Genomic DNA, 18,602 nt, shown 5'->3' on the forward strand with positions numbered 1-18,602 from the left:
TCACATATTTTCCCTTAGTAATATAAAGTTTGTTCAGGTTCCTTATACAAAAAACCCACCTGGAAACAGGTGTAAAGTGCGGAGCACTAGGCAAGGCACAGTTCATGCCCCACCAAGGGACAAAGCCAGCTGCATTCTTCTTAAATCTGAAGAATGCAAGAATAAACTTCTCTTGACATGTAAGGGTGAACTGGAAGTCTCTTCACAGGCATCCATAAGCTGTGCTTTTTGCCCTGGCTCTCTCGTTCTGCCAGTGACCTACTGAGAATCTCCATTTTCTGCTAAATCCTCTGGTAACACAACCACTGAGTAATGTCTGGCAATTTGCTTGCGTGACACAGATGTTAATCAAAGCCTTCCTCCTTCTGTGACAGATCACAGTGAGGAAAAAAGCTTAAAACTGATTTAATTTCTTAATACGCTTCTGTCTGCTGTCTTTAATATTTGGCTTTGATTTTGAATACTTAGTGCTTCTCTGCATTTCTTGGTAATGAATAAAATACTTTTTTTTTTAAGCGGAACATAATTAAGCTTGAAGAAATTAAATATGACATTCAAATGAGAAAGAGCTTTGGATGAATATGTAGATTTGGGCTGCACATATTAAAAAATCAGTGCATTCCCTGCAAAGAATATCTTAAAGATACTCATTTTAACCATGGGGACCTCTTATGCCCAGGTATCCTTTTTGTGGCATCTCTTAGCTAAACTTTTCCAAGTGAGGACATGAACTCTCTGTCCTGTCTTCAGAGTTTGTGACCTTACAAATACAAAACTGATTCTCATCAAGGAACAAACTGGAGTAAAAAACCAAACCAACTAACAAAAATCCAGCATGGATCTCCCTTCCCAGGCACAAAACAGTCCACAAGCAAGAGTATAAGGGTGTTATTTCAGCAAACAGAAACTCCAGTTTTAATGTGAAAAAGGCATTTTTATGTGGCCAGGAAACCATGTCCCAACCCAAAAGTTGGTTGTGCTAGGACCTGTACAAACACAGTGAATGCTGTTTCATGAAAAATAAGATTGGAATACTTTATTAATGTGGAAAAAAAAAAAAAAAAAACGTATCTAGTGTTGCTGTGGCTCAGGAAATCACAGATGCAGTTTCCACAAGCACCCTATGAAGTCTTTGTCTTCCAAAGTAACTAACCCTGCACCCAAATACAGTGAACATTAACATGTAGGCATATTTTTGCCTAGCAATTTTATTCCTAAGGCAAAACAGCCCTTTTAACAAGCCAAAGTTTCAACCACAGCATCTCTTGCAAAAGGAGGATGTAAACAGTTGAAGGTCCTCAGAAGACTTGGTCAAAGAGAGGCCAATGACTTCCAAAAATTAAATATATTTGCGTCTGTGTGACTATCAATATAGTAACTGCATTTATTCCAGTATAGAACAAAACAAAATCTGCCAGGCTCTGCATAACATGAGTAACACACTGGCCTTGCTATGAAGTTCAGATTTCAAGTGTCTGAGGAGTTTCAGTACAGAAAATAAATCAGCAAATACAATGAATGGGGACTACAGCATGACACTTCAGCCATGACTCTTCTTTCATCTCCAGGTGCTTCTGGAGAGAGGATTAGCTGAACAGAGAGATGAAGGAGGGACAAGTGAATGCTGCTGCAAAAGAGTCAAGGCAGGGATGACCTTCCTCAACAAGCTCAAGGCTGGATGGTGCAAAGGGAAGGAGACAGGAGTGGGAGGGTTGAAGCAAAGGAGCCCGAGTGCCAATTTACTGAACAAAACCCCCCTAAGTGGGGATATCCTAATATCTGTGGTTCCTGGATAAGCCATTTCTGCCAGTATCTGTATCATCTCTCAGTCACCCTTGAGGATTTCTTCCTCTTCCCTTCCCCTCCTGCTGAGAAAAGTACATGGCTTGAGGGTGGAGGACTCAGCATGGAGACTTTGATCCATTAAGGTCCCAATGGCAGAAGAGTCAAAAGAGAAGGAATAACAGGAACCTCTCCTGAGGTTATTCCCAAAGCTGGGGGAGCAGCCTGGCCATGCCCTTGTACCCATCTGAGAATCTGCTCAATCTATCTACAAGTGCCAGGGACCAATGATGGATCTCTCTCCCCCACAAAATCATTGTGAGATATTCTTTTTCTTGTGTTTCAACAAGAACAGAATAAGAAACAAAAGTGCTTTGTGCACAAAAATTTCCATCAGCTCTGTCCATCAGCTGAAAAATTCAAGAGAATCAATTTTGAATATAGGAAACATGGGTAGGGAATAAGCAATGTACTAATGGGGTTTTAAAATGTTTTAGCTAGCACAGAGCTGCTAAAGCTATAAAATTCTGATTCACTCAAGACAAAGACAGATTCACGAGAAGCAATTAGGGCCTGATCCAACATACAGTGATGTCATTTGAAGTCTTGCTGCTGACTTCAAGAATCTTTGAATTAAGTCAATGACACTCACTTCACAATAAAAACAGAACTGAGTTTTGCTGACCAGTGACAAAAGCATCACTGAGAGAAAATATTTTGGGTCTTATTTTATACTATTAGACACTGATTTCTTTGTTTCAAGGAAGATATTTTATTTTCTGGCTTCCCCAGTGAAAGAGAAAAATCTTTGCATTTTCTTATGACATACAAATTAACACTGAAATAAATCCAAAGTAGATTAAGCTAAAATCATACCCACAATATGAAATACAGTAACAAAAGCTGTGCTCTATCCCATCTAAATACTTTGGAATGGATGCATCTGTCCTTGCTTAGGTAACGAAACAACAAAAGAGATGTCTGAGCTTCTCCCTTTACCTTTCTTTTCCATTCCCACTGATTATTTCAGATACCTGTGTTTGAATGAAACAAATCATCCTCTGCAGGCCACCACTGCTCTGTGTTCATTTAAACCCTCAGCACAGAGACAATCCCCTAACTTACACACAGTGCTCTTGGGGCAGTCATTTCCCAACCTCCAGTGTACAGACAGACTGTGACACTCAGGCATTTGACATTTCAAATCATTGTACCACATTCTTTTAAATAAACAGAACTTGGAAAGTCAAGCTCATTCTGAGGTCAGATTGTAACCTATAGTAAACATCATTTATTTAATGGTATAACACATCTTAAAGACCAATGAAAAGGAAACAATACAATTACCATTGTAATTACATTCTACGAGGGATTCTCAATGCATAAATTTTACTTTAGTGCCATTCATAGACATACGCTTTTCAATATTGTCTCAAAATATGTTCAGCTCAGAATTAAAAAAGGAGTTGGAATGCAAGTACAAAGCCCTGAGTTTTGTTGTTTTAAGTACCATCTGCTTGACAGTGTATTACATTTAATCAACATTGCTAATTACAACAAACATCCAAACAAAACTAACATTTTTTTTTATAAGACACCAGAACGGGAAAAAAAAAAAAGATTGTTGTGGGCTATTGCTAAAAGAAGAACATCAAACTGCTTTAACTGTTTCTACCAACCATGGAAAAACTTTTATTGGGATATATAGGCCATGCTACTTCATAAAAAATACCTTTTTTAAATCTAGATCTGAGAGAAAAAAACTTGTTACTTCAGCTTTTGCCCCAAGGAAACCTACAGAACAGCAGACTTGTGGTGAAGAGGGTCATTAAGGACTAGACAAAGCCCAACACGCGTTTCCTTGGGTTTTTGGCCATTAAGGACTAGACAAAGCCCAACACAGGTTTCCTTGGGTTTTTGGCCATTAAGGACTAGACAAAGCCCAACACAGGTTTCCTTGGGTTTTTGGTCAATAGAGGCTCCAGGTCTCCAGAGAGAGAATCGGGGTGTCCCCATCCCATCCCTGCTCTCCAGCGGCAGCAGAAAGCCACAGCCATGACCAGGGCACCAACTCCACCCCTCACCAACCAGCACCTTGGCAAAGTCTGAATAACATTTCCCAGCTGTCTGAGGACCCACGAGCAGTTGTGGAAAGCAGGAAAAGAGGAACTACCTTATGAAGAAGGAAGCAGCAGCCGAGGTACCTGCCGAGACCGCGGCCGGAGCCACCGCGCTCTGGGGCGCCGCCGGGCCCGCGGGGTCGGAGCTGGGCTGCCCTGGGCCGAGCTGAGCGCTGGGAACATCTCGGCCACTTTCTGCTGCTGCTTCTCCCTGATAAAAATAAAAACATACGTACAGGTTAGCACACTTTAATACATGGCCAGGACAGGGAAAAATTCCACACAGCGCTTCCAAAGCGACTCTTTGCGAGGGTGAAGGCGAAGATCAGTGGAAGGTGGGGAGTGATACAGGTGGACAAGTGTGCCACAGGAGGTTCAGCAACAGAGAAAGTAAAAACCATGACCAGAGTGGAGGAGCAGAAAAACATAGAACCTTTGTGAGGAGTAATGCACAGTTAAACAGTTTGACAGGCATGAAGAAATGGAAAACGATAAGCAGAACCCTTTTGTCTTACAGTGCTATTTGGGAGCAAGCAGAACTGTTTATCTGGCTCAGTTATGACTGTCAAGAATTATTTCTCAGTAGCACATCACCTACAAGACCTATCTGTTTAAGAGGAACTAACCAAACAGTCACACTTGTAATATGTTTCCACATGAATAACCCCAAGAACTAAATAAAATTGATCTTTTTAGAAAACTATATACAGCCCTGTTTTTCAGTATTATTTTTCTTAGCAGCACAAGTGTACAGCACTTTTCTGCTGCAAACCATTCCAGTGGAAGAACAGGAGAGACTGGAGATGCATCTTCCCCAGCATAGAGCATTTGCAGTGTCTGAGACACAGTTTGGAAGGAGGTAATTGTTTTGAGATTTTGCCAAAATTTCAGACATCTGTATTGTGAAATTGTGTCAGGTTTATATCTTTATGTTTAGGCCACCAACTCTTTCAAGTACTGAGTTCAATTAAGCTCCATCAGTCAAATGCTCATTGACAGTGCTGGGAAGGCTCCTTTTCGGAAGAACCTGCTCTCTGTCTGGGAGTCCTGAGGATTTAATTAAAGATGACACCACAATAAATATTTGTCAAAAGAGTTAATTGCTTCATGTATGATAATATATGATGTTTCTGTCATCTGAAATACTACTTTGACATTTCCAGCTAATTAGCTAAAACAGATTCCAGGAAAGGAGACAGCCTTGTAATGAAGTGCAATCACAATTAGATACTTCCTAGGATGCCACCAAATTTTAAATTTTGAGCTGCCATAGATCATGTTTTACAACTATAGATATGCAGACATGGCAATGGGGCACTCCCAGTTACATACACACCCTCAATTTTCTCATACACTGACAATACAAATAGAGATTTTCTCATGAGAACTGACGCAACCCGGTTATTAGGTACCAAGGAAAAAAACTTTGCCAACCAAGTAATGCTCAACTGGTGCATGAAAGCCTGTCTGGAGTTTCATCTGGATTCATTCCTATAGGTTGAGTGCTGTATTCCCAGCTCCCAACAAAGTCAAGAAGAAAAAAGTGTACCCAGCTCTTTTGAAGGTCTGTTCTTTCAAGATCAGTACTATTATCAGTATTATGGAGTGGCTGAGTAATGCTTTAGCAGAGAGTGCTACACCAAAAAAAAGACTTTTATAGAGCTGACCAAAGAGATCTGAGGCTGAATTCATTCATGCAGATTGACTTAATCCTAATGAAGCTACTCATGCTAGAAGCCAACCTGGAAACTTTGAACGGCCCTCTGCAAAATCCTTCACTTTGTAATACAGGAATCTCATGAGATCAGATTTCTCTGTGATGAAAATAGAAAGACCAAGCACTGCTAGAGATTAAGACAGGCACAAAAGAAATTGTGTGGAAGGAAAAAGTACTTTAAAAAAGGAGTTTGTCTGTCCATCCTATCCATGATCTACTGGCAATGACAGCCAGGAACAGAGAAGCTTGGAAAAGGATCAGATCCACTCATGTGGTTAATTGCTTCTAACTAAGTGATGGAGTAATGAACCTTGAGGGGGTCGATAAAGCAGGTATTTGATCATTAATGCACTGAAGCAACAAATGTGCAGTCTTGACCTGTACCAGCCACAGAAAGAATATGGCACGTGGAACAACACGCAGGTGGGTAAAATCCAGCAGGACATCTGAAATTCAGAGTTACGTGAACTGGCACAAAGTGCTGACAGCAAGATGAGCTTATACAGCTTCAGTAATTTACAAAGTAAAAAAATCTACACCACAGCCTCTGGAGGCAGCACATGGAGCCCACAGAGGGGCACAGCAGGGACTGTGGCCCACATGCTCAGTGACAGTGGCAGGGTGGCCAGCAAGAGGAGGACCCAATCTGCAATCCCTGGCAGAAGAACATCTGTGTCTGAAACGTGCCCAGGTTCTGTCAGGGACACAACCATAACCCTCTGCCACAGAAACTGCTGTCTCAGATTCAAAATTACAGGCTCAAGTTGAATTCCCAAGACAAATTTTTTCACTCACTTCCAGCAAGGGTTATACTAGACAAGAGACCTTGACATAAAGAAAATTGTGTTCAAGCAACATTTTGAAAAAAAGACAGGAAGAGCAACAGGTTTCTAACCAATCACACTAATTAATGTATAATCTAAATGATGGCATGATCTAAAGCTAAATATGAAATCTTTAGAGTTAGCACAAAACTTCATTGCATTTTACAGCAAAGTGTAATAGACTTGTAAGAACTGACTGGAATCTGTTAATAGATCAATTCCTGTAAAAGCTATTCACATTTAAAAATATAAGCCATGTGTAACACACATTCCTTTTATACCACTTTTTTATTTCTATGAGAAGTTAAAAGCCTACATTTCTAAGAGACTGATGATTGTGGACATATCAGGCATGTAACTTGAAATACCCAAATCAAACCTGATATTTCAGATGGCAGATGGTTAATATGCTTTCCAAAGCAACGTATCTAAGTTGAATAAATTGCTATTCCCACATTAAACACATTTGAAAACTCATACTTTAATTTCTTTTTCTGTAAGTTTTATTCTGAATTTTGTGTGAACATAAAAAGAGGATGAGGGGAAGCCAATAAGAAGGCACTGATTCTTGTAAAGGAACAAAAAGTGAAGGTATACAAGATAAAATTACCAGAAGACTACTGCAGAAGACACCCCATATAATTTTTATTGTCTTCAACTACCCAATTAATATTAAACACAGAGGTAACATCAGTTTTGCTGCAGGATGAGAAGTTGAAAAACAACAAAAGTTCTTCCAAGTTTAGGATTCATTTCAAGGACTGTTTGCACCATCCAAAGGTGACAGGATTTTCCAGCACAGCCACATGCAGCTCTCTCTGAGAAGTTACCTCCTCAGGTGATGAGGAAGGCTCAGGTATGAGGAAATTTGTCAGGTCCAGGTCATTTACCCTGAGGCAAGAAAACTAAAGGCAACTAATGGGACCCTCCTGGGCCTGGACACTCCAGTGTGCCTCACCACAAAAAAAAGAAAGAGGAATTTATTTTTTTTTAACTAAATGCACCTCCCTCATCTCAACAAATATTTTTCTGAGGACTGTGTGTGGAAAACAGAATTTTTTAGAGGAATTTGAGCAACTTTTGACTTTTCCAAGTGTTCAACTCAGCACAGAGAGAAGGCTCCAGACTGCAGCTGAGAGGGAGCTGTGCTTCTCCATCTAATGAATTTTCATAAATCATTAATGATCAAATACAGAAAGCACAACCTTGTCACTACAAAATGTTACTGACTACACTGAATATTTAAAATGTCATAGGGCTCCACATCCAGAGAGTAATGTTTGTTTCAATTTTCTATGAAAATATTTGCTGGACAAAAGCCATTGGAAAAAACCAAAAACCCTTTGGAAAGATGCTGACCTCAAAAGGAAGGATTTCCAAAACTGATCTATAGGACCCCTTCCCTCTACTCCGTCCAAAGCCACATGAAAATTGGCACCAGTAAGAGCACAGCAAGGATGACATTTGAAAATGTCACACCAAGCATTCTGCCCGTGCAGGAATGAGCAATGTCTTGGTGCTCCATGTCACTGCCTGTGCCATGGACAGGAGGGCTTTGGGTCCAGGGCCCAGCACCCATCCTGAGGACATGGGGCAAGTCAGCCACACTGCAGTCCCAGCTGGCAGCATCCACACACACAGCTGAAGCTGCCAGGGCCACAACAAGCAGGTACAGCATGAGCTGATCCCAGCTGAGAGGGCCAAATGCCAGGGGCAAGGGCAGCATGAGATGGAGGTGACCTGGCATCCCCAGGCTGTGGTGGTGGAAGTGTCCTGGGCAGAACAGGGGCACCCCTGCCCTGATTCCCAGCACACGAGCTCACTGCTGTGACTAGGTGGCAGGAAACATCTGCTCAGGCTGAAGCAAGTCAGACTAGTCCAAAATTACACTATAAAGAAGTTGGCCCCAGATGAAATTTCCAGATCCACAGGACTTTGTCTGGCCATTACCATTCAAAGGACAATTACAACTCTAACAAGCTCTTTACACATTTGAAGTGCAGAGCCAAAAACTAAGCCATAATGTTTCCAGTTTTCTGAATATTTCCATTCTCTGGACATTGACCTTTGTTCAGAGAATGTCCAGGAATCCAAAAACGCCAAACGAGGTCTCTGAAATGCATGCAAAATATGTGTCTGGTGACAGGAAAGGAAAACACAGGACTATAAAAACCTATAAAAATAGATCAGTCCCAGGATAATACTGTCATGGCAGAAGAAAACCAGAAGGTTGCATAGAGCTGCAAAAGAGTATTGAGAACAGAATCACTAATGAGGGAATGAAGAAAATTACATGAGCCTCTATGAATCTAACACACATCTGTTTATCAGAATCACAACTGAATGTAATTTATTTTAATTCAAAAAAATTGGTCCCATAATGAAAGCATTTAACAGGGCAGTGCAGGTGAAGCACTAAGTGCTCTGGGACAGCCTGAATCTGTACTGGTGATTTTTTCCCCCAAACTAATTTTTTCTAACTTTTTTTACCCATTTCTGACTAGCAGGCAGACAGAGGATTTTGAGAATTTGCTCTAACTTCCTATTTTCCCCTTTCTGCCTAGAACATCACAGTCAATTAAACTGTAAAAACTGCCTGATGTAATGATTTTGCAAAATATTAAGCCTACTGTTTATATATGATAAAACAATAATTTTCCACCTAAATGATTCATGTAAAAAAAGGCTCTTATGACCTACTAGCACTGACTAGAACAAATGTGACGTAAATGTAGAGCTGGGTAATGCTCACACTATAAACCCTTCTTTCCCATAAGCGTGGGCAAGTCCTGCATGCATCTCCTGTGAGAAAAGTCTCCTCCTGACTGACGAGCACCACATAAAGTTAACAGGGCAGCATATGCCAGGCTGAACTGAAACGTGTTCTGGATAAACTTTTTACTGCCACTTGGCATTGCTTCTGCCAGGGCTCATTACAAAATAAGCAGGGCATTTTATAACTACAATACACTGCTGCAGTCATTTATAACCTGCAGCTGGGATGTGGTAACAGGAATGCCTCAACCTGTAGTTTCAGACTTTTATATTCATCTCATGTTCAAAGTAAATCAATTGCAAAGCATGATGTCCCTTCTCTCAAAGAAGGTTTTTCAGCTACAAGAGTTGCTAATGCCTGGCTTATGATCAATCTCTGAAGATGAGGCAGAAGGAGAAAAATTATAGAGAAAGAGAATTAAATAGAAAGAGGAGGCCCATCTGCTGTCACAGACTGGAAAGTAATATAGGCGATCCAAAGGCAACTCCGGAGCACTTGCTTTTTGAAATAATTAAAGCAGGTTTAAGGTTTAGATCTTTACCACCAAGAATCATTAGCAGCCTGTCCTCCATGAAGAAAGGAGATAACATTTTGGGCAGGGCACACACCCAGCTCCATCGAGCACAGGCATCCTTGGCAGTACCAGGATGGAGAATCAGTAGCTTCTCCCTTCTGACTAAGGATTTGATTTCAATCTGACCCAGATCTCTCCTAAACCATGCTACCTGGTCCTTGAAAAATTTATTAGGTTCTGGGCAGGCCTCAATCTACAAAATGAAAGGTCATTCTTCCTTCCTTCGGATTGAGAATATGGGCAATCCCTGCAGGCAAGGCTCTGCTAGTGGAAAGATGTCAGCAGGCAGTGACAGACCAATTCCTTCACATTTCAGCCATTCAGGACACCCATACCAAAGACACAGCAAGAAATGCTCTTTTTTCTTTCCCTTTTCACAGCAACCTGACCACCAGACATGAACAACACCCTCCTATCTGCACATGCAAACCCACCACCTGGAAAGTCAGGAGGGCATGAAATGAGCTACCACAAGGACACTGATCCTGCTGCACATTAACACTCTCAAATCAGGACTTTTCATGTGCACTGCATTTAAAACAGCCAGGCTAGAGGGAACTGTTTCTTCTAATGCCTCTAGGCAAGCATCAGAAAGCGTTGCCCAGAGCCCTCCCTGTTGACTTCTATTACAATAGCTATAGCCTCCAAAGCCAAGAAATCTAGCTGTGTACTTCCCTGGGTATTGCTTCAAATGGACAAATGTACAGTAAAAATCCCTGCTTTTTGTCAAAGGCTGATAAGAGCAAGCAAAGGAATTCATTAACAGGTTCATAATAATGCAAATTTCTGTCATTTCAGGATTGGGTTTCCTACATCAAGACATGCTTTTCCATTAGGACTGACTTCCATGGGCCAGATGTGTTTCTAGCAGCCACTAAACACAGGAGACATGCAGAGCCTTGAAATGGGAGAACTTGTTTCACCTTCCTGACTCCACAACAGCATTTCTCAATGATTTGGGCAACTCAACAAAAATGTCACCATATCTTGATCACTCTCTATTCAGCAAAAGAAATTACCATGTTCCCAATTTCATTAAAATCACTGTATTGTTATAATGATTGACATACAATGTCAGTAAATAAAGCAAAGGTGGACAGAGATTGTCATACTTAATTTCTATCTCAATCACACTTGAGCTGCTTATATATTAGATGTAGCTGCTTTAAAAAGAACATCCCTTGGGATCAATTTGCCTGACAGCTACCACATGGAAGGCACCCACTGACTAGCAGCTCTCTTGAAGAGGTACAAGCCCTCATTATGTGAAGGGAAAACTGGCTCTTTATTACACCCATATTTAGAGACAAGGCTCAGTTACAGGCAAGCTCATGAAACAGCATTAAGTTTGCAAAGACAAGGACAGCTGTGATCATTGGGATCATTGCTGAAGGACACCAAAGTCCCAAATTAGGGATAGAGCTGTGCAGATGACACTCTCCTTGTGGGTGGGTGTTCCTGCTGACCCCCCTGTTTGCCCCCAGTGCTGGGGCCATGTAACCCAGACATGATTCACCATGACCAGAGTGAAATCTGCAAGCCTGCAGATGTCCCAAAGCTCTTTCAAGTAACAAAATGCCAATAATAAGGAATTCCAGAAGGAATTCCCAAGTGTGACTGTGCAAAGCAGCTGCCCTAGGAGGAGAGATAAAAGAGGCTGGGAGCCTTCTCTTGCTTGGGGAAGGGAAGATAGAGAACAGCCTGGCTGAGTTTTACAAAGTCATGGAGAAAGCCAATACTTCTTTGCACTGGGGTAGTGAACTCATGGAACCTGCTGGCATGCAGAAGGCTGCGGAGCTAGAGAGTGTTTCAGGGTCAGAAGGAGTTTGGATAAATTCCTGAACAGCAAGTCCCTAAACAGATTCTAAAGGGAACAGACAGGTATGTGCCCCCTGTGAATTGTCCAACTGGGCACGCAGGGGAGTGTGAGCAGACTGCAGAAAGCAGCCAGGCTCCACAGCTCTCCCTAAATACCATTTCCAGCTTCACTGCTGGAGACAGCCCTGGGCTAGACAGGCTGCAGCTGAGACCCAGCAGGATATTACTAATGTTCTTATCATTCCCATTCAATCTTTTCAAGAGAATCTTACCATAACTAGCAACAGGAGGTTGTGCTATTCCCACATCCCCCATCAGTACTTCAGAGTCATAGGAAGAGGCTGATAGGACTCAAGGGGATGTCCACACAGCTACCTTGCATTAACAAACTAAACCTAGACCTTTCTCAAGGCATCTCAAGGGCCACTCTCCCCTTCTTTATCCTTCCACTGCCACCTGACCCTTGTACAACTTCATCACCTTGAACAACTTCGTTACACAACATAGACAGTTCTAAATGGCAGATCCATTATCTAACACCACCAAAAACACAGCTATAGACTCATGCCTATAGCACCTTTCAAATTCTTCCTTTGCATAAGGTATCACAAAAGAACAAACTCATCCAGATTTGAAATAGTAGCAGCCATTCAAATTCAGAGGAGTTAACTCAGTTGTCTCTTTTCCAGGCTAACAGGCCCAGCTCTCTTTTCTCTTAGAAGAGATGCTCCAGTCCCCTCACCATCTCCACAGCCCCTCCACAGACCCTCCCCAGGAGCTCTGTGTCTTTCTGGAACAGAGGAGCCCAGAACTGGACACAGCACTCCAGATGTGGTCTCACCCAGGGCTGAGCAGAGGTCACCCCTCCCTTGATCTGCTGGCAGTGCTCTTCCTGATGCAGCCCTCAATACCATTGGCCTTCTTGTTCACAAGGGCAGTGCTGTCTTGTGGTTAACTTGCTGTCTACCAGGACTCCCAGAGCTGTTTTCTGTAGGTCAGCCCCCAGGTCTGCACTGGTACATGGGGTTAAACCTTCCTAGCTGCAGAACCCTGCACTTGCTTTGGTTGAATTTCATTATGTTCCTCTCTATCCACATCTCCAGCCTGTCCAGGTCTTGCTGGATGACACAGCTGACACTTTGTGGTACCAGCCATTCCTCCTCAGCAAACTTCCCAAGGCTGAGCACTGCCCCTCCATCCAGGGCATTGATGAATATGATGAATTAAACTGGAATCAGCCCTGGCTACAGGGCTCCAGGCAGACTCTGCATCACTGATCACAACCAAGGTCCAGCACAGCACCTCTCCTCACAGGCTCTTCTGTCATTTGGAGAAGAAAATTATCATTAACACATTTCAGGAACCTCCTACATTGCTTATGCCCTGCTGTGTTGTCCCTCATGAGGACCAGGATTTCTGAATATGAGGTTGTTCCTGCCTGTCTTTGGAGGGCCTCACCCACTCATTCTTCCTGGTTGAGCAGATCACTCTCTATAATGTCACTGTGAAATTATCTCATCGGAGTTTTAAAGTTCTATTTATAAGTCTAGTAATCCCATCATTGATTACAGTCACTGTATTCAAATTATAAATCCATTAGCTGCTCAACAATGAAATAAAATCAATAATGCACGTAAATGGGAAAAAAGGAATTTAAATGCATACATTAATGTCACTTGAAGTAGTGCTATTTTATGCACCATCTCTAACAAAACTGTGTCACATCATTAGCAATAATGTGAAAAATCTTTTTCAATTAACAGAGCTGATTTGATGCTATGTTCACTAAAGTGGCAATCCATTCCATTAAACACACACATATGAAATGCTTGAAATATCTATGAACTCTATCCATACATCATAAATTCTCTCCTAAGTGCTGAAACACAAAAATAGATACATCATTTTCTATTTATGCTTTTTAAACCTCCTGTCAGAAGCTGCCAGGCAGGGCACTTCAGTGACTCTAGCAAGTAACAAAGAGCACCAATTTTTGCCCCATGCTCAGCCACAAAACAAGAGGAGATGTTTTCACCAATGCTTGTACTGTGCACATCTCTCAACCATCTGAAGGCCCACACCCTGAACATGCTGGAAAACAGCCTGTTGAGAAAATGTCAAATTCAAAGCAGTTTCCAAAAAAAAAAAAAAAAAAAAAAAAAAAAAACAGATTATGTTCAAATACTATTCTACACAGGCAGGACAACTGGGCAATCCTACCTGCACACAGCTGTACAAATCAGTTCCTTTCATGCACTGTACAGACACCACTGCAAGACTTTTCCCTCCACCCTCCTGCATACAACTAAGGTCTGAGCTCAGCCTGAATTTATTTGGTTTCTCTGCTGCATTAACTTCTGAAGCCAAAGGGCATTATTATTCATCTGCAGCCCACCCTTAACCCATGTAGCCCCTGCAATGGTAGCCTTGTAAAAGCTGTTCTTTCTCAAATCTTGGATGACACCACTTCTGAGCTTCAGCCGAAAGCATGAACCTTCCCTGTATGGCAGCTTCTAGTGCTGGGGTGGCATGAGATGCCCTGATCATCAGTTCACCAGAGGATTTGTAGTGGAGCAAATTCAGAGTATAAATGGTCCAGCAAGAAGCAAGAGAAGCTGAGGGGAGCAAAGTGAACAGAAAAGGCCAAAGAAACAAGTTCAAAGGCAAGAGAAGAAAATTTGAGTATTTGGGGTATTTTCTGTAGCTTATGTACATTTGCCAGATGAGAAAATGCACTGTGGGCCAAAGGTAAATCCAGTGGATTATCATTTCCACATAATCTCTAAAGTCTGCTTGTCTTACATCTATCTCTGGTGAGTTACAGGTGAAGTCTGGGCAAACATTCCTTATTATTGCCTGTTGACTTCAATTGTCAACAGAGGCATGTATGGACTTGTTTCCTCATGAGAGCTGTAACAACAACTGCTTAGCCTGGAGGGGTGAAAGATCAAAAGAACTGCTTTCAGGTGGTAATTTGAGCCTCAAGAGGGTCTGAGTCCTCAAATAGTTACCCTGTCCCACAGCTGTAAAACCAACACTATGGTGGAAGTGTCAAACACAATAAAAAGAAATTCAGTCCACACCCTCGCCCAAGAGAAGTCTCATTTCCATCTTGTAGCCTCTTTTAACTCAGTATTTTTCCTGTATCACTCTGATACCTGGAAATATGTTAAAAAGTAACCTCATTTTCACCTTATCACCCTACACTGGGGACAATCTAGAATAAGAGAGCACAAAGGTCCCATCAACTACACAAAGCAGAGGGCTGTGCTTCCAGCTGCACGTTTAAGGCTGAATTCCCAACTCTTCCCAAGGCAGTCTGCTCCCTGGCTGCTGGGGCAGGGTCTCACTGGCAGTGGCAGTGTGTCCTCACACATCTCCCCTCCCTCCTGTGCATGTGCCAAGGCAGCAAAGCCCAAAGCAGGGCATGACTGCCCAGCTGACATGCAGCAGCCACAGCAAAGGGCTTTCCATGGGAACATAAATTAGGTTAGTATGAGAAGGCATTTAGTAACCTGGACCAAAAGGTTTCCTTCTGCTGCTGAGACTTGTTATGGAGAGTGACCAACACTTTTTTTTATTTTTTGCCACTCTCTTTTCCTTTATTTATTTACTTCCTCTACAAAAGCAGTGACACCCACACTACTGGAGCTAAAGAGAAAACAGAAGAGCCTCTGTGCAGTCCCTGCCTCACCATCTGTCTGACATTGACTTCTTGAGGATCAAGATATTTTACGTGGAGTCTGAGGAACGTCCCAAAGCTCAAAGACATCCGTATGTCTCACGGACAAGATTTATGGTCAATGCACTGTATTTTAATTGTTTCATTACAAAATATATTTCCCACATTGTATTAATAAAAGGTCACTGAGAAAGCTATCAAGTAGGGTTTTAAAAATTAATTTAAAAATCCATTTGGCATGACATTTATCAAAGTAAAAAAAGTAAATGCTGGAAAGTAAATCTTGTCATTGTTCTGTTTTCCACAGTCAGCTTTTTATTGCATCTTTTAAACAAAATGTAAGTCACCCTTGCTATAAACAAAGAGGCTTTAAGGAAAGTCAACAGAGGCTGAACTACTCTCAGACAAAATCATCTGGTTTAGATTAGGGTAAGCAGAAGACTTACTCAAACTACAGAAAAGCTTGAATTGTGACTAAAATAACTCAGAGGTTTTTCACATAAGACAAATAAACACAACTTCTTTAACTTCAGAGTCTGTGCACCCATTTACATGTGCTGTGCTGTGGGTGAATCCTCCCTCTCTGAACTTCACAGACACAAGCGATAAGCTCAAACCTAAATTTAAATTTTTGAATACTCTCAGGAGCATACATTTGATAATTTTGCATATATAGGCTTTAGAAGTTTTACTTAAGGCTCTTCAAATTTTTTAGTGCTCCAACTTTTTCAATTTCTTAATGGTGCCTTTTTTAATATATTTTTAAATCCACTTACAAATTGGTATGTGTTCAAGGAGCCACAATGCTTTGCCTTACAACCAGTGCCAACTGTACACATTCAAGTAAGAATTACAGTGTGACGAGGATCTCATTTTGTGTAAGATGAAAGAAAAAGCAATTTGCAAATAAGCCCTATTTCACTGAGATGTCTTTATAGCACATGGCATGGCTACTTTAGCACTTTTATGCAGCACATAACACTGCATAATAATAACACAGTCAATTTTAAATATACAGCAAGACCTCTTTCTTTCTACAATACACAATAAATGCAGATATTTCTAATAGGCATACAAGGTATTTTCAGAGGTTTTGATGTTCTATCTCTCAGCCAGATTCCAACACATCTGGGAAGCCCAAACTCCCCTCAGTCCTCTCCTTTTCCATTAAACTGGGTGGCAGTGCTTAGCACTGCTAATGAAGTTTTTTTTATTTGAGTAGTAACCTTATAGTCACTTGTCAGGTCAAGAACTGAAAACATCAATATAAAAATATTTATTAATTACAGTTGTCAGGTGTCCAGCACAAATCAGCTGCTTTACCCAGAGTTATACCAGCTCCCTCCCCTGCACTGTGTTCACTGTCTGCTCAGACAACTTATCACTGCTGCTGGTGATTATTTTTTGTAATTTTTCACAACAGGCCACTTGGGTAAAGCAGCTGATTACATCTTCACCTTTTGCACCTTGGTTGTAATCCTCATCTTCCCCTCCCTGAACCTTCCTCCAGATCCTTAATTACTGTTCCTCTTTACAGCTCCCAAAGCCCATGGTTATTATTTTCATTTGAGCAGCACCCACACTACGCTTCAAACACACGTTCCTGTTCAAGAAATTTATAATCTATATAATGGATTTTTCACACTTGAACTCCAAACACATATTAAAAATTTACGATGTCCTGCACTTCTGACCCCCAGCGTTCAGCCCAGAAGTGTTTTCACAACTGTAAGTGACATAACAAGGTAATACATGTGAGTTTAGGGAGGGAGATGAGAGGAGAAATAAAATCTCTTTTTTTTCCTCTCCACAGACAATTTCCCTACTGTCACTATTAGAACTAACCATGAATAAAAAATACAGATCCTGGAGAAATGTGTGCAGCTGCAAGGTCCCCTGAGCTTTGGCAGATGTACACTGGGGTGTGTTTGCACACCCAGAAGGCACTGGGGACACAGAAGGCTGCATCCAAAAGAGGATTCACTCCACATGACCTACCTGGGCTCCACCAGCACCAGCTGGAAGCCACAGGCAACCCTGGTGGACAAGGCAAGCCAACACAGACATCCAAGATGAGAAGGACAAAGCATCTCTTTGAAGCGCCTGTTGGTCTTCCACAGCCCCAAAGGAAGCCTCAGTAATCAGGTTATAATAAATACCTGGGGTTTTGACAATTAAAAATACTTGAGATGAACCCCAGCCTTTACTTTTGTCTTCCCATATTTGCAAAATTAATCATGTCCACTGCATATGCAGCAGTGAGTTAAATCACTGGGAGGGTAGGCATTGGGTAGAAGCCTCCCACCAGGGAGTTCAGCACCTGTTTCAAGTACCCTTTGGTAAGGAAAAAAGGTATAAGTAAATACAGATCCCCAGTGAAACAGAAGTATTTACAGAGTGGTAAAAATAAATGGTGTCACAACCAAGAGTGGAAGCTCCCTGAGAAAAGAGCCATCTTTTACTTCTGCTTTTGTGCAGTATGTTGCCTAAATGGGAGCTGAAGTCTTCAAAATCCAGTCACACTTAATAAATAGTACATTCAGTGCTGTTCTTTCTACTGCAGTAGTCCTGCTCCAGAATTCCTCTAGCCAGACCAGCTTTGCTCCACAAGACAGGAAGTATTACTAAAGACAGACATCACTAAAAGAATGTGTATGAACAGTTCTGTTCTGGGTTAATCTCAAACTTAGACCCTGCCTCTAACTTCAGAAAAGAAAAGACAAAATTATCTCTCTAACCAGTTAAAAAAAAAAAAAGTAAATAAACGAAATAAACTTTTCTAATAGGGAAGGAAGTTCAGATGTGAGAATCAATAGAACTGGGAAAATCCCTGTCTTTGAATAATTGTGAAATTATGTAAGATAAGCACTGGACAAGAATGTCCTGCAGTGGATACTATCCTAGACAAGGGCCAGACTAGCTGTTTCCTGGAATCTCTCCAGTCCTGTTTCCTTCAACACCTGTGATTCCTCAAGGGAAGAGCGTAGGGGAAGCACTTTCAGCCTCACCCACCCAAACAACTTCATCAGACACAAGGCCCTTAACAATACACAAGGCAGTGGAAGAAATTCCAACAGACACAAGAAGCACCATCTGGAAAGAGATGCACTCACAGTCTGCAGTCACTACATTTGGGTTTAAATGAATAAAATAAATAAAGAGAGAGGAGAGATAAAACAACTGAAGACTAGCTTCTCTCCAAAAACTGCTTATAAATCTAAATGATCCTTGCAGATGACTGGATCACATCCAAGCTGCCTCCAACACTCACAGTGTCCTTTCCTTAAAGGTCACTGTTTTCCAGGCTAC

General features: G+C 41.6%; 1 protein-coding gene across 1 annotated transcript in view; it reads right to left on the reverse strand.

Moving 5' to 3' along the window:
* KIF26A (kinesin family member 26A) overlaps positions 1–18,602 on the reverse strand; it is a 94,477-nt gene that overhangs the window by 43,002 nt on the left and 32,873 nt on the right. Inside the window, exon 3 of the mRNA XM_063159835.1 lies at positions 3,956–4,113. Coding sequence (XP_063015905.1) covers positions 3,956–4,113 — 158 coding nt within the window. The remainder of the gene's footprint in view (positions 1–3,955; positions 4,114–18,602) is intronic.

Source organism: Melospiza melodia, chromosome 6, assembly GCF_035770615.1.
Source record: "Melospiza melodia melodia isolate bMelMel2 chromosome 6, bMelMel2.pri, whole genome shotgun sequence".
In the NCBI taxonomy this organism is placed as follows: Eukaryota; Metazoa; Chordata; class Aves; order Passeriformes; family Passerellidae; genus Melospiza; species Melospiza melodia.